The 17,790-nt window shown below is 37.7% G+C and overlaps 1 protein-coding gene across 2 annotated transcripts in view; it reads right to left on the bottom strand.

Moving 5' to 3' along the window:
- The window catches only part of HPSE2 (heparanase 2 (inactive)), a 776,827-nt gene that overhangs the window by 283,470 nt on the left and 475,567 nt on the right, over window positions 1-17,790 (bottom strand). For both annotated transcript variants that reach the window (XM_033186321.1, XM_033186330.1), the window contains exon 4: window positions 8,025-8,198. In XM_033186321.1, coding sequence (XP_033042212.1) covers window positions 8,025-8,198 — 174 coding nt within the window. The remainder of the gene's footprint in view (window positions 1-8,024; window positions 8,199-17,790) is intronic.

The following is a 17,790-nucleotide window of genomic DNA, read 5'->3' as shown; positions in this document are numbered from 1 at the left end:
CATCAGTCTGCTGTATTCAGGAGACCCATCTCACATGCAGAGACATACATAGGCTCAAAATAAAGGGATGGAGGAAGATCTACCAAGCAAATGGAGAACAAAAAAAAGCAGGGGTTGCAATCCTAGTCTCTGATAAAACAGACTTTAAACCATCAAAGATCAAAAGAGACAAAGAACGACATTACATAATGGTAAAAGGATCAATTCAACAGGAAGAGCTAACTCTCCTAAATATATATGCACCCCATACAGGAGCACCCAGATTCATAAAGCAAGTCCTTAGAGACCTACAAAGAGACTTAGACTCCCATACAATAATAATGGGAGACTTCAACACTCCACTGTCAACATTAGACAGATCAACAAAACAGAAAGTTAACAAGGATATCCAGGAATTGAACTCATCTCTGCACCAAGCGGACCTAATAGACATCTATAGAACTCTCCACCCCAAATCAACAGAATATACATTCTTCTCAGCACCACATTGCACTTATTCCAAAATTGACCACATAATTGGAAGTAAAGCACTCCTCAGCAAATGTACAAGAACAGAAATTATAACAAACTGTCTCTCAGACCACAGTGCAATCAAACTAGAACTCAGGACTAAGAAACTCAATCAAAACCGCTCAACTACATGGAAACTGAACAAGCTGCTCCTGAATGACTACTGGGTACATAACGAAATGAAAGCAGAAATAAAGATGTTCTTTGAAACCAATGAGAACAAAGATACAACATACCAGAATCTCTGGGACACATTTAAAGCAGTGTGTAGAGGGAAATTTATAGCACTAAATGCCCACAAGAGAAAGCAGGAAAGATCTAAAATTGACACTCTAACATCACAATTAAAAGAACTAGAGAGGCAAGAGCAAACACATTCAAAAGCTAGCAGAAGGCAAGAAATAACTAAGATCCGAGCAGAACTGAAGGAGATAGAGACACAAAAAACCCTCCAAAAAATCAATGAATCCAGGAGTTGGTTTCTTGAAAGGATCAACAAAATTGACAGACCACTAGCTAGACTAATAAAGAAAAGAGAGAGGAATCAAATAGACACAATAAAAAATGATAAAGGGGATATCACCACCGACCCCACAGAAATACAAACAACCATCAGAGAATACTATAAATGCCTCTACGCAAATCAACTAGAAAATCTAGGCCGGGCGCGGTGGCTCAAGCCTGTAATCCCAGCCCTTTGGGAGGCCAAGACGGGCGGATCACGAGGTCAGGAGATCGAGACCATCCTGGCTAACATGGTGAAACCCCGTCTCTACTAAAAAATACAAAAAACTAGCCGGGCGACATGGCGGGCGCCTGTAGTCCCAGCTGCTTGGGAGGCTGAGGCAGGAGAATGGCGTAAACCCAGGAGGCGGAGCTTGCAGTGAGCTGAGACCCGGCCACTGCACTCCAGCCTGGGCGGCAGAGCGAGACTCTGTCTCAAAAAAAAAAAAAAAAAGAAAATCTAGAAGAAATGGATAATTTCCTGGACACTTACACTCTTCTAAGACTAAACCAGGAAGAAGTTGAATCCCTGAATAGACCAATAGCAGGCTCTGAAATTGAGGCAATAATTAATAGCCTACCAACCAAAAAAAGTCCAGGACCAGATGGATTCACAGCTGAATTCTACCAGAGGTACAAGGAGGAGCTGGTACCATTCCTTTTGAAACTATTCCAATCAATAGAAAAAGAGGGAATCCTCCCTAACTCATTTTATGAGGCCAACATCATCCTGATACCAAAGCCTGGCAGAGACACACAAAAAAAGAGAATTTTAGGCCAATATCCCTGATGAACATCGATGCAAAAATTCTTAATAAAATACTGGCAAACCGGATTCAGCAGCACATCAAAAAGTTTATCCACCATGATCAAGTGGGCTTCATCCCTGGGATGCAAGGCTGGTTCAACATTCGCAAATCAATAAACGTAATCCAGCATATAAACAGAACCAAAGACAAGAACCACATGATTATCTCAATAGATGCAGAAAAGGCTTTTGACAAAATTCAACAGCCCTTTATGCTAAAAACGCTCAATAAATTCGGTATTGAGGGAACGTACCTCAAAATAATAAGAGCTATTTATGACAAACCCACAGCTAATATCATACTGAATGGGCAAAAACTGGAAAAATTCCCTTTGAAAACTGGCACAAGACAGGGATGCCCTCTCACTCCTATTCAACATAGTGTTGGAAGTTCTGGCTAGGGCAATCAGGCAAGAGAAAGAAATCAAGGGTATCCAGTTAGGAAAAGAAGAAGTCAAATTGTCCCTGTTTGCAGATGACATGATGGTATATTTAGAAAACCCCATCGTCTCAGCCCAAAATCTCCTTAAGCTGATAAGCAACTTCAGCAAAGTCTCAGGATACAAAATTAATGTGCAAAAATCACAAGCATTCTTATACACCAGTAACAGACAAACAGAGAGCCAAATCAGGAATGAACTTCCATTCACAATTGCTTCAAAGAGAATAAAATACCTAGGAATCCAGCTTACAAGGGATGTAAAGGACCTCTTCAAGGAGAACTACAAACCACTACTCAGTGAAATAAAAGAGGACACAAACAAATGGAAGAACATACCATGCTCATGGATAGGAAGAATCAATATCGTGAAAATGGCCATACTGCCCAAGGTGATTTATAGATTCAATGCCATCCCCATCAAGCTACCAATGACTTTCTTCACAGAATTGGAAAAAAACGCTTTAAAGTTCATATGGAACCAAAAAAGAGCCCGCATTGCCAAGACAATCCTAGGTCAAAAGGACAAAGCTGGAGGCGTCACGCTACCTGACTTCAAACTATACTACAAGGCTACAGTAACCAAAACAGCATGGTACTGGTACCACAACAGAGATATAGACCAATGGAACAGAACAGAGTCCTCAGAAATAATACCACACATCTACAGCCATCTGATCTTTGACAAACCTGACAAAAACAAGAAATGGGGAAAGGATTCCCTATTTAATAAATGGTGCTGGGAAAATTGGCTAGCCATAAGTAGAAAGCTGAAACTGGATCCTTTCCTTACCCCTTATACGAAAATTAATTCAAGATGGATTAGAGACTTAAATGTTAGACCTAATACCATAAAAACCCTAGAAGAAAATCTAGGTAGTACCATTCAGGACATAGGCATGGGCAAGGACTTTATGTCTAAAACACCAAAAGCAACGGCAGCAAAAGCCAAAATTGACAAATGGGATCTAATTAAACTAAAGAGCTTTTGCACAGCTAAAGAAACTACCATCAGAGTGAACAGGCAACCTACACAATGGGAGAAAATTTTTGCAACCTACTCATCTGACAAAGGGCTAATATCCAGAATCTACAAAGAACTCAAACAAATATACAAGAAAAAAACAACAACCCCATCAAAAAGTGGGGAAAGGATATGAACAGACATTTCTCAAAAGAAGACATCCATACAGCCAACAGACACATGAAAAAATGCTCATCATCACTGGCCATCAGAGAAATGCAAATCAAAACCACAATGAGATACCATCTCACACCAGTTAGAATGGCAATCATTAAGAAGTCAGGAAACAACAGGTGTTGGAGAGGATGTGGAGAAATAGGAACACTTTTACACTGTTGGTGGGATTGTAAACTAGTTCAACCATTATGGAAAACAGTATGGCGATTCCTCAAGGATCTAGAACTAGATGTACCATATGACCCAGCCATCCCACTACTGGGTATATACCCAAAGGATTATAAATTACTCTACTACAAAGACACATGCACACGTATGTTTATTGCGGCACTATTCACAATAGCAAAGACTTGGAATCAACCCAAATGTCCATCTGTGACAGACTGGATTAAGAAAATGTGGCACATATACACCATGGAATACTATGCAGCCATAAAAAAGGATGAGTTTGCGTCCTTTGTAGGGACATGGATGCAGCTGGAAACCATCATTCTTAGCAAACTATCACAAGAACAGAAAACCAAACACCGCATGTTCTCACTCATAGGTGGGAACTGAACAATGAGATCACTTGGACTCGGGAAGGGGAACATCACACACTGGGGCCTATCATGGGGAGGGGGGAGGAGGGAGGGATTGCATTGGGGAGTTATACATGATATAAACGTTATGCACATGTACCCTAGAACTTAAAGTATAATAAAAATAATAATAATAATAAATAATAAATAAATAAATAAATGTAAAAGTCTGTAACATTATGTTAATCAGTTACAGAGTTTACAATTTATGGACATTTCGGGATATATTTTATATCCAAAGAAAGTAATTGTAAAACAGTATGGTGTCAAGAAAGTCATTTTTTTTGTTTTGCTTTTGATTTTCTTTTCTTTTCTCTTTTTCTTTGAGACAGGGTCTTACCATGTCACCCAGGCTCGAGTGCAGTGGCATGATCATGGCTCACTGTGGCCTTGACCTCCCAGGCTCAAGTGACCCTGTCTCCCAAGTAGCCAGGATCACAGGTGCATGCTACCATGCCCAGCTAACTTTCTAGTTTTTTGTAGAGATGGAGTCTTGCTATGTTGTGACTGGTGTCAAACTCCCGACCTCAAGCAATCCTCCCGTCTTGGCCTCCCAAAGTGCTGGGATTACAGGTGTGAGCAACCATGCCTGGCTGAAGAAAGTCATTCTTTCATATACTTTAACATTCTAAACTTTCTCATCTTTGCCTCTTGATATTGGGTATATCTTGCTTTTGTGGTCTGTAGCCCACACTATTCACTGCTTTCAAAGAAGAGGAAAAGAAGTAGGTTAGTCACTTAAAGTTTAGCCACTCTAGAAAAAACAATCAAAGAAACTTATACTTTGTTTTTTTCCAATGCTAGATTTGCTCTAGAGATAAAATACTTGTTAACATGGTGTAGGTATATGGAAAGGTGAGTGATAAGAAGACTGACCTGTTCTATTGTCCCTTCCTGAATGTGAATATAATGATTAAATGATTACCTCTGTCCAAAAAGATAAGGTTACAAAGCAGAAAATGGCTAGAAGATTAGAGAAACATGTCTACCATGAAGATATTTTGAGGGGGAAGAGGCTGAATATACAACACAGAATAGTTTTGAGCAGAATACCGTACATTGGATATCTTAAGAGAGATGATTTTAGTACAAGAAGAACTATCAGTAGTTGTAAAATGAATTAAAGAAACAGCAAAATAAATCTTCAAACTCTAAAATGTATTCTTTAAACTCTAAAATGTAGCCTTAATAAATGATTATTTATTATTTATCATTAATAATCATGTATTATCTATTAATCATGTATATGGTTACATAAAAAATAGAAATGCACTTTCACAGGAAAACACTAACTCTAAACTTTCTGACTAGAGATTCAAAATGACATATAGAAACACACATTATTGGATATTTTTCACTTTATTGAATTATTTTGTTCTTTTCCTATCTATAGTCCTATTTTCTTATCAATGTCAGTGCGTTTTCTTCTCCTTATAAATAATTCTTTGTTGTTGTTAAGCCTTGAGGAGGTGCTTTAAAAGATGATGATGGGAACCAAATGATGTGTGGCTAAAGTGTCTAAATAACGTTTTTTAAAGTGTAATTAGCTCCCTTTCTGAACCATGTAGCATTGTCTGAAGGAAGGAGGTTGATGGGGAGGGGCAAGTTCTTACTTGTCTGGAATAGATGTATATGGAAAGATGTATATATTCTCTCCTCCAACCCACCCCCTCCACAAAATCACTCCAATTATGCCAATTGTAAATTTATTTAATTTAACAAGCTCCCACACTCAGAGATGCCAAAAACCCTAGAACAATTATTCCCATCAATCACGGGTAGGTAAGTTTTATTTAATCTGGGTGTATCTATTATTAGTTGAGATTTTTTACAAACCAGTTTTATGTAGGTAGCACAACAGTTTTACAAGAAAACCAAACAAAGCCTTTGGACATGTATTCTCCAGTTCAACAAAAGCCCTACCATTCTTTAGTGTCTGATACTTACCTCTTTTAACCATTATGCCCAATTGGTCTCTCATGGCAGGTGTCATGCCCTGTTTGAAGAATATTTTGCTCTGTTTGGAGCATAAAGCTAAGTTGGACAGAGCCTGATATTTGAGGAGGGTAAGGTTAGGTGGGTGGTCATGAGTAGACAATGCAAAATACCAAAAAATGTCAAAAAATATAAATAGAAGATGGTATGGAAAGGGATCAGTAAAAGACTTCTGACAATGTAATACTTTGGCCTACTCCAAAGCTGATCATATCATTCCTGCTTTTGTTGTCAAATGTATGATACTCAGGCAAGTCTGGAATATGAAAAACCTCAGGCTATCCTAGTTGAGCCTCCTACAGTCATGGTATCCTCAGTTCAACTCAACAGGTCTCCATTTGGTCACTAACTATCCCCAAATTTCCACAGGTAAAGAGGAGAGAAAAGCAGAGAAAGAGGAAAGAAACTGAGAGCTACATTCCAGTTAGTGGCTATGGGTAGGAAAGTTGGACATTTATTCTTTTCTTCCCTTGCCATCTTATTTTGAGAAATCCAAATTCCAGGATGCAATAAATACACATGGGTACACACACACTCACACATATAGTGCTCCAAACAAATATGGGTTAGCTACAGACATATAAGACTGTTAATGAAAATGCTGGAATGAATTTGCATCAGTAATTTTAAGAGAATTCTTGGTTTGTTCAATTCAATTATTTTGTTCTAAAGTATACCAAAAGGTATTTTAATTTGAGAATCACACATTTTCATATCTATACTATCAACAATTTTAACTATAATCCATATTGACTCAATAGGACAGTCATGAAATCTACAGAATAACATATATGTCACAAATAAATATATATCATGGGAATATAGCATGATTTAGGAAATATTTCTCCAAATTGTGTTCTATGGAGTATTGTTCCATGGGATGAATGATAACTTATGCTACACACACACACACACACACACACACACACACACTTTAATGATTAAATAGGACTGGCTACATAATTTGTAGGGCCCCGTGAAAAATGAAAGTATGAGTCCCTTTGTTAAAAAAGCATTAAGAATTTCAAGATGGTGACTGCAGAGAATGAAAGCAATAATGGGTCTCTTCTCTTTTTTCTTTTTTTTTTTTTCTTTTGAGATGGAGTCTTGCTGTTTCCTGGGCTGGAGTATAGTGGCATGATCTCAGCTCACTGCAACCTTTGCCTCCCGGGTTCAAGCGATTCTCCTGCCTCAGCCTCCCGAGGAGCTGGGATTATAGGTGGCTGCCACCATGACTAGCTAATTTTTGTATTTTTAATAGAGACGGGGTTTCACCATGTTGGCCAGGCTGGTCTCAAACTCCTGACCTCGTGATCCACCTACCTAGGCCTCCCAAAGTGCTGGCATTACAGGCCTGAGCCACCACGCCCAGCCAAGAATGGGTCTCTTCTAAGCATGGGCCCTATGTGACTGCACAGGCTGCACACCCTTGAAACTAGCCTTGGTGAAATTGTTTAAGAAATGCTGGGTTAAAAAATGTCAAATAGATTTCTTTGCAACAAGACTTCTTATAGCCTTTTATATACTAATGTGTACTGTGAACCTTCAGGAGGTTCACATACTGTATAAAGGTCCTCAAATATATTTGACCAAAGCTCTTTTGAATTATTATTTTAGCAGGATCATCTTGTAGGACCAATGTTCCACAGAACACACATTGTAAAAGGTAGCTCAGGCTGTGCAAACAGGTTATAAAATCAATTTGTTAGTCATAAATCACTATAAATTTCCCATTTTGCGACATTTTCCCCATATTTGGAATGAGGTAACTAGAGATAATTCTAGATGCAAATGGTGTGTATTCACTAAATCTACTGTCCTTCACTATTTGGTCTTTCACCGTTTGGATAGTCAACTCAGTGGCCAAACATCACAAATGTTTTCTGGGCCAGGGTACTAGAGATAGTCTGATTGAGACTGTATCACAAGCCAACTTATTTTTCCCCTTTATTTTGTCAATTCAGAGGAAGTAACATCCTTACTTACCATTACCCAGTTCCCAAGAAATGTTGTACTTTTTGCTGGCGCTGTACTTCAACAGACTCAGGGCACTAGAACTGTTCCAGGAGTTATTGGGATTACGACGCAGTGCATTTAGAGCAAATATCAGGTGGAGTCCAGAGCAATCAGCAAAGTTATAAAGTTTGTCTAGAGACCTGGCTGGGAAGAAGCAGAGAAAGGCTTGTAACTTTCAAATCAACATTCCAACAAAAGGAAAATAGTAGCTAATATAAAAAGCCTTTCTATGAGCTTCCCACTAATAAGGAATAACACAGACAGGCTTCTAAAAGGGACTATTACCTCTTGGTCTGGGTACATTTCAAGGTGACGTTTAGAAAGCAGCAGACAGGGCCGGGCGTGGTGGTTCACACCTGTAATCCCAGCACTTTGGGAGGCCAAGGTGGGTGAATCACCTAAGATCGGGAGTTCGAGACCAGCCTGACCAACCTGGAGAAACCCCGTCTCTACTAAAAATACAAAATTAGCCGGGTGTGGTGGTGCATGCCTGTAATCCCAGCTATTCAGAAGGCCAAGGCAGGAGAATTGCTTAAACCTGGGAGGTGAAGTTTGCGGTGAGCAGAGATTGCACCATTGCACTCCAGCCTGGGCAACAAGAGCGAAACTCCGTCTCACACACAAAAAGAAAAAGAAAAAAAAAAAAAAAGCAGCAGCAGACAGATTTCCAGACAGAGGTTGCAAATTGGCAACCAAATCTAGTCTGTCATATGTTTTATTTAACAAAAAGTTGAATTGTTGATGTTTAAAAATGGGAAGATTTCACAAAGTAGCTGAATTTCTTAATTTTTCTTGAAAAGTCAGACAATATGGCACTGCTAGGTCCATATTCCTACAGGACATAGTAGGAATAATAGTCAGGGTACAAGGCCAGGAAGGATGACTGGCTGGTGAGTCTTGGAAAACAGCTCAGCCTAGTATGATTTCCAAAACTTTTCACTCAAGTCCAGATTTCTAATATTTCTGACAATGGAAATACTATGACCACTACCAGAAATATGTTCATTGCCAGGCGCGGTGGCTCATGCCTGTAATCCCAGCATTTTGGGAGGCCGAGATGGGGGGATCATGAGGTCAGGAGATCGAGACCATCCTGGCTAACACGGTGCAACCCCGTCTCTACAAAAAATTAGCCAGGCGTGGTGGCGGGCGCCTGCAGTCCCAGCTACTAGGGAGGCTGAGGCAGGAGAATGGTGTGAACCCGGGAGACAGAGCTTGCAGTGAGCCGAGATCATGCCACTGCACTCCAGCCTGGGCAACAGAGTGAGACTCCATCTCAAAATAAATAAATAAATAAATAAAATAAAATAAAGAAATATGTTCATTATCAGGTTGATCCCAGATACCATCAATTCTATCACCATGTGTCTCCTATTTATCCCATTTATCTTCATTTCTATTGCCAGCATTCTTTTTCTGGCTGTCATTTATACTTGGATAACTTACTACAATCTCTGTACTTGCCTGTCTACTTCCAGATTCTTCCCATTCAGCCAATTCTTCTTCCCCTAGTAACTCTCAGCCAGTTTTACTCAATCCTCAAAATCCTAGTGGATTTTCAAGACCATTTCCTTCCTTAATTCAAGGCTTCTACAACTCACCCATAATTTTCCCCTCAACTTTAGGCCTCCCTATTTCTCTTAATGAGTTCTTTGTTGATGTCAGCCAGTTTATTTGTTAGGGAACTCCTTGCCCCACTGACTTTTGTTCTAATATTCTCCTTATTTGTCATGCTCTTATTCCTTTTTAAAACATATCCATATTTTACTTGTCCTTTTACACACTGTATCCCAAGGTATGGATAACATGACTTCAGGTAGTAAACAGTTTTAAAAAGCTTCTTAGATTAATAATTACATAGAAGAGTTTACATTAACCTGTATTCATTAAATGTAAAGCAGAGTTTCTCAAATAGGGTTCTGTGAAACACTAGGGTTCCACAGGAGGTCACCAGAGGTTCTGCAAGAGATGATGCAGAGTGTCCAAGTTGCCCCATTAGCGATTTTGTTATAGATCTTTTAGTCTTTTAAAAAAGAATCATTATCATTGGGTTGAGTATTTTATCAGTTTTTGAAGCAGGATATGGGAGGACTGCCATGTTCATCTTCTTATGTATACAAGAAAGTATTTCTTAAGAAGCACCAAGAAGAAGGACAGAAATGGTCTCATTTGAGTTGGAAATAAAATGGATGTAAACTTATATCATACTCTACCCAGAATTGAGTAACTGGGCAACAACAACAACAAAAGGAATAAATTTCACATTCAGGAAATACATTTAATTATTATTTTTAGTTCCAAAATAACAATTAAAATTGAAATGCATTTATAGCTTAGTAAAGTGATCATGGAACCAGTATATTATAATTTTATAATTATCTATATGCTATTAGGTAAAAAAATAATTTTTTTCAAAGTCTCATAAAATTGTATCATAGGCCTTAATTTTATTCATATTGCTTTGATGTATAGTTTTACTTGCTTTACTATTCAACCTCATTAATACATTTTTATATTCAAAATAATATTAAAGTGAATTCATAACCTTTATTTAAACTAAACCTAATAAACCTACCTTTAGAAAAATTTGATCCCATTGTGGCTTAAACTAGTTACTTAACAAAAACAAATTATGTTTACCTTATAAGATTTTCAAATTTATGAAAAGGAAATAATGAAATTAATTTCAAGAAAGACAGTTAACTACTCTTTTTATATTTTCAATAATAGTTGTCTAAAAAGTCATTTTTAGTTTTAAATAGGACTTGCATTTACCATACCTCAGTAGTATTGATACAACAGAAATCTGTTTTAAGACTTTGAGGCCCACTTGTATAAGATACAATAAAAACCAGTAGGATTTTTTTTGAAAAAGAAAAACTGAAGTTTCTTTTATCTATACCATTAGAATTGGTATCCTTTGTGGAGAGAGGGAAACTATGCAAATAATAGGTTAAGAAACTGGCCAAACTAAACAGCTTTTAAGGAAAATATAACTCTCTGTTTAACAGAGCATTTGCAATATTGGATAATTATACATCTACAGCTAAATAGTCACTCTAATATACTATGAGCTTTAGATATAATAACTTTTATCCAGAGGTTTCCCTGAGATTTGAGAATTATATTATAGGTTACTAAAAAAATAATTTGAGTACTATAAGATCAACAGAGGTCCATTTTTAAAGTTACATTATTTTATCAGAAAAAAACTCAATATTCAATTAGATAACATTTTGCTCATCCATAGTTGCAAGGACATCTTATAATCTATTAAGCATGCAATAAAATTATTTACTTTCATAATTTTTGGTTTCATTTATATACTAAAATCCAAATCAAATGTTTGCATCAAAATGTAATATGGATGACTGATGTTCCTTTTGGATAGATTGATCCCATTTAAGTAGTCTTTTCTAAAACTAATTATTTCCATATAATGAGTATTTACTGTATATGTTTCATATGTATTAGAAACACAAACACACATCAAACACAAAAGCATATCAAACCTGTGATTTTATGGATTTGATGGTTTAAGGCAAGGAAAAATGTATTTACGAAAAAAATGTGTCAACATAAAGAGCAGTATGGGAGAAACAGTATGGATAGTTTGTTCACATAGCAAAAATTGGGAACTAGAATGCTAAAAGTTTGGGAAATACTTCTTTAAGAATAAGTTTAAGTCCTGCCTCTTCCATGATGCCATTCCTGAACACACCAACCTCCTGAAAGTGATTTCAACTTTCTCTAAACTCAAGAGCTATACCATTTTTTGGCATCTCACTCCTCTGTGACATGATATTATCTTGGGATTTGCTTCTCGATTTATTCACTTCTCCAGAGTGAATGACTTGTTTTCCCAGTTAATCTGTGAAGTTTCTTAAGTCTGGTACCATATCTTATATCCTTCATAGCATCTAACACACAGCAATTTTCTGCCTTAATATTATACCAAAGAGTTCTCAAGGCCCAAATCCTTTTTGTTGCATAAATGTGGTCTATAAGAAGTAGAAAGGGACAAAAGAGACATTTGTCTAAAATAATTATTGCTAGGCTGGACGCAGTGGCTCACACCTGTAATCCCAGCCCTTTGGGAGGCTGAGGTAGGTGAATCACCTGAGGTCAGGAATTCAAGAGCAGCCTGACCAATATGGTGAAACCTGTCTCTATTAATAATAGAAAAAAATTAATTGGGCGTGGTGGCACACGCCTGTAATCCCAGCTACTCTACTCAGGAGGCTGAGGCACGAGAGTCGCTTGAACGTGGGAGGTGGAGATTGCAGTGAGCCAAGATCTCGTCATTGCACTCCAGCCTGAGTAACAAGAATGAAAATAAGTCTCAAAAAGAATAATTATTGCTAATCTATGAAACATGTTCTATGGTTTATTAGAAAAGTAGTCATATTTGAATATAGAGAATTTAGTAGATACTCAACACATGTAATCTCCCTTAGAACATTTGCTCAGGTTCCATCAAAGCAAGTAGATAACCAAAGATGACTTTCTACTTCCTCTACCAGAAGGGGCCAATGCCTCTATGTTTTCTAGTCAGGGTGCATTAACACTTCACCAGCATATAATTCTACGAAGCATTGGGTAGTAGGCAGTTGAAGATGAGGAGCTGGGACTTGAGAAAGATGTAAAAGTATATAGGCTTGGGTGTCACTCATTGCTGACAGTTGATGCTGTGAAAGTTCTTCAGATTTCTGAAGGGCAAGGTGGCTGAAGAGAAAACCTTAAGAAATGTCCACATATAAGGGTCATGGAGAACAGCAATAACAACAACAAACAGAGAAGAAGAAGAACCCAGATATGCCGTCTTAAGGAACCCAAAAGAAGAGAGTTGAAGGAAGTGCTGTTTCATAACCGTAGGTGTTCATGACAAACTGAGGAGGAAAAGGACTGAGAAAAAAAAAAAAAAAAAGCCAGTAGATTAATCAAACAGTGAGGTTAGAAATTAGATTTAGGGTGTGATGAGAACTTAAAGAATGAGTAGATGAACAAGGAATAGATTCTGATACATTCAACTTACTTATTGAAGTTCTGTGGTGATAAAAGGAAGAAAAGAAACAAAATAGTAATGAGCGAACCACCAGATTTTTTTTTAAAAAATTCAAGATCCAAGAAAAGCCACCTCTTTAGTAAAGCTAATCTCAGTTTTCTATTAGGAAAATGTAGATAAGGGTCAATGAATTCACACTAAGATATGAATGACAGATTATTTCTCTTAGTTTCCCTAGGATTTGACACTTTAAAAACCAAACAGACAAGCAATCCAACAAACAAAAAATTGGACATTCATTAACTTATTAATTTATTCAACAGATATTTATTAAGTACTTACTATGTGACAGGAACTATTATACACCATATATATCTGCATATATACATATATACATGCATATATATATCTGCATATATACATATATACAAGATTATATAGTATATAATAGTGCCAGCTTTATGATGGTGCAAAACCAATGCACGTTCAGCAGAAATCGTACTTCAAGTACTCATACAACCATTTTGTTTTCCACTTTCAGTATAGTATTCAATAAATTACTTGAGATATTTAATACTTTATCGTAAGATAGGCTTTCAGTTAGATGATTTCGCCCAACAGTAGGCTGATGTAAGTGTTCTGAGCACATTTAAGGTAAGCCAGGCTAAGCTATGATGCTAAGTAGGTTAAGGTGTATTAAATGCATTTTTGACTTACAATAGTTTCAACTTACGATGAGTATTGGGACATAACCCCATCATAAGTTAAGGAGCATCTGCATGTGATATATATATACATACACACATACATGTATATATACACACACACATACATGTGTATATATACACACACACACACATACACACATTTATATTGCAATGAGCAAAACAGAAAACAGGCCCTACCCTCATGGAGGTAACATTTAATGTGGCCGGCAGAGGAAGTAAAGCAGGGTAGGAGATAGTATAGAACCAATAGTAGCTAGTATGCTATTTTAGATAAGCATCACAATTAAGGTATCATTTGATCAGAGACCCAGTGGAAGGAAGGGAGCAAGTCAAGTAGATAACTATGGAAAGAATTCCAGGCAGAGGGTCCCAGAGTAAGGGCAAAGGTCCAAGACAGGTGTGAGACTGATGAATGTGAAGAACACTGAGAGGCTGGTGTAGCTGCCCCAGAATGAATGAGAGGGAGAGCAGTAGGAGATGAGATCACAGTGGTAGCAGGGCTATGTCGTGTAGGTCCTTATTGGTCATTATAAGAACTTTGGCTTTTGCCCTCATTGACATAGAAGCCATTAGATGGTTTTGAATATGACCCAACTCACATTTTAAAATCATCACTCTGGCTGCTGAGCTGAAGAGACTGAAGGAGGTGGGAAGAGTAAGGGTGAAAGCAAGGAAATTAGGAGTCTATAGCAATAATTGAAGCAAGGGATCATTGTGGCTTGGACCAGGGTGGTAGCAGCAGAGTGGTAGAAGTGGTTGGTTTCTGGGGATGTTTTAAAGGTTGAGCCAGTAAGATCTGCTGAATGATTGGAATATGGTGCATGAGAAAAAAAGAGTCAAGAAACTCTGAAGTTTTTGGCTTAAGCAACAGAAAGATAAACTTGATATTTATGAAGGAAGTGTGAAAGATTGGGAGAAGAGAGAAGGAGACGGCCAAGATGAGAATTTGGGTTTGGGGCATGTTGAGTTTGTAATGTCTTTAGATGTATAGGTAAAGAATTTGAGTGGGCAGAATATGCAAATCCAGAGTTAAGCGGTGAGATGTGGATGGAAAGTATAAATGTGACTAAGCAACACATTTTCAAAGGTTGGGAGAGGTAGAGAACCTTTCACTGGAAAGAAGAAAGACAGGAGCTGTCACAGGGATCTTCCAGTTTACAGATGCCAATGTCGTCAACGTGGCTTAGTTTCCCTCCCAGTTCTTCCCCTTCTTCCCTTTAATGCTGAGCATCTACTTGAGTCTCATCTTCCTTGATTCCCTATTCAGGATTAACTTCCCACCTTTTCTTACTTCCTACTTTTGTTATTACGTATTTCCCTCAAAGTCACAGCTATCCTACTTTTCCCTCCATTATTTGACAGAGACTATAAACATTTTCTTCATGTTTTATAAGCTACTGTGCAAACAAAGCTTATAGACATGGCCCCAGCCCTCACTTTCCAAATTGATGGCCTCTAAGCTCCTCTTTCATAGAAATGATGGAGCCACAGCTGTTACCTGGGAATTAAATTGGCACAAATTTTTATCAGACTAGTGTTTGAGACCAAGTATATGCAAGTATCACACAGAAAACATAGTTAATTTGTTGTAAGGACTCAGTTCAATACTATTCTTTTCTTAATCAGCAAAAATAACTCTAATACCCCTTTGTGACTATTTTATTCTTTTGCAACCTTCACAAGAAGAGTGTTTTTTTCTGTGTGGTTAAGAACTTGGGCACATGATCCAGACCCTTAGCTCTTAGAAGACAGTGCTGGTGACTCCAGAAGGAAAAATGGGTGCCTATAGAACAATGTCAACTTATTCTAATTGTGAGCATGTGCGAATATGGACAGATTATCAAGTCACATGAACAACAAAATGTAGAGACTGGACATACTTGAACAGAACGCAATACTTTGATGTTAGGCCTCTGAGGACAGCTTCCCCATAATTCCCCAAGGGGGAAAAACATGCAATGGAAAGGGGCCTGCTTGGAGTTGGACTAATACTAGGGATGACATCTTAAGTACTGAGTTATGAAGAAGCTTTAATGTGTTGTGATAGAACTCAAGAAGCAAAATCAGAAGCCAAAATTACTGAGAAGTTAAAATTTAAGGGTTTACTTCTGTGGAAAGACTTTTTTTAAAAATAAGACTTTAATGCTATTGCTTAACTCTTCTACATAAACTCTGTTCTTTTCTAAACACAATTCTCAATCTTTCTATGAGTCTATTCCATGTATATTTTGGAGGGAACAGGCTCCCTTCTCACTGCTCTTAATACAACCTTGCATTTGGTTGTAGTGAGACAAAGAACATTTGAATTCTTCTTATCTAGGTTCATGAAAGGAATTTTCAGGCTCTGGAAAATAAACACTATTATGAAAAGGATAGAAAAATATGTGACTGTGACAAAGACACATTCTGTAAGGAAAAAAGTCATAAAAACTTGGGAACAAAAGAGTTGCATAAGAAAGTCAAGTCCAGGCCGGGCGCGGTGGCTCAAGCCTGTAATCCCAGCACTTTGGGAGGCCGAGACGGGCGGATCACGAGGTCAGGAGATCGAGACCATCCTGGCTAATACGGTGAAACCCCATCTCTACTAAAAATACAAAAAAAAAAACTAGCCGGGCAAGGTGGCGGGCGCCTGTAGTCCCAGCTACTTGGGAGGCTGAGGCAGGAGAATGGCGGAAACCCAGGAGGCGGAGCTTGCAGTGAGCTGAGATCTGGCCACTGCACTCCAGTCCGGGCGACAGAGCGAGACTCCGCCTCAAAAAAAAAAAAAAGAAAGTCAAGTCCAATATGAAATAAACTAAAATGTGATATAATCTTAAGCAGTCAAAAGAGTACAAAGTAAAGAGAGATAATTTGACCTTGAGGATAGGAAGATTCTTTGAGTAGCCTATGGGATATACAGTGGAAAATGTTAACCTAACACAGATCTTGTCCCAACAGTAAATGACATTTATATTGTCATAATTATATAAATACTTTTTATTGCTTTTTGATATGTGGCTACTTTCTGCAGAAAAGTATAAATAATTTGACTGGGATTGCAGAACAAAATGTAATAACACCAATGATAAAGTAAAAATAAATGTGTTAGTGAAATTGGCAAGAGTCTTGAAAGGGGGTAGGGGAAATAGATAAAAGGGCATCAGTATTAATATTCTCATCTTACAGAGCTGTAAAAGCATCAAGAAATACTGTCAAAAGACCAAAAAGGTATCTGCACTCCCATGTTTATCACAGCACTATTTACAGTAGCCATGACATGGAATCAGCCTAAGTGTCCATCAACAGATGAATGGATAAAGAATACATAGCATACATACACAATGGAATACTACTCAGCCATAAAAAGAATAAAATCCTGCCATTTGTGACAACATGGATGAACATGGAGGACAGTACGTGAAGTGAAATAACCCAGGCACAGAAAGACAAATACTACATTTTACTCATATGTGGAATCTAAAATAAGTTGATCTCAAAGAAGCAGAGAGTAGAATGGTGGATACCATATGCTGAGGACTTTAGTTGGGAGGTGGGGATGAGGAGGTGTTGATTAAAGGATACATAATTACAGTTACATAGAAGGAATAATTTCCAAGAGATCTATTGTAGAGCAAGGCAACTATAGTTAATGATGATACATTGTATTCTGTAAAAACGTAAACAGAACAGATGTTATGTATTGTCACTACAAAAATGATAACTATGTGAGAAAAAAAGTCAGGTAATGACAAGTGCTGGTGTGGGTAAGAGAAATTGGAACTCTTTACATTGCTGGTGGGAATGTAAAATGCTGCAGCCTCTGTGGAAAACAGTGGCGGTTTCTCAAAAAAGCTAAATCTAAAAGTACCATATGATTCAACAATTTCACTCCTAGGTATATATCCAAAAGAACTGACAGTGGGGACTCAAAAGGATACTTGTACTTCAATGTTAATAGCAGCATTATTCACAATAGTCAAAAAGATGGAAAACAGTCAAGTGTCCATTACTAATAAATATATAA

This window comes from Trachypithecus francoisi, unplaced genomic scaffold, assembly GCF_009764315.1.
Source record: "Trachypithecus francoisi isolate TF-2019V2 unplaced genomic scaffold, Tfra_2.0 Contig01579, whole genome shotgun sequence".
NCBI lineage: Eukaryota > Metazoa > Chordata > Mammalia > Primates > Cercopithecidae > Trachypithecus > Trachypithecus francoisi.
Note: the sequence above shows the minus strand (reverse complement) of the source record. Positions and strands in the feature narration are given on the sequence as shown.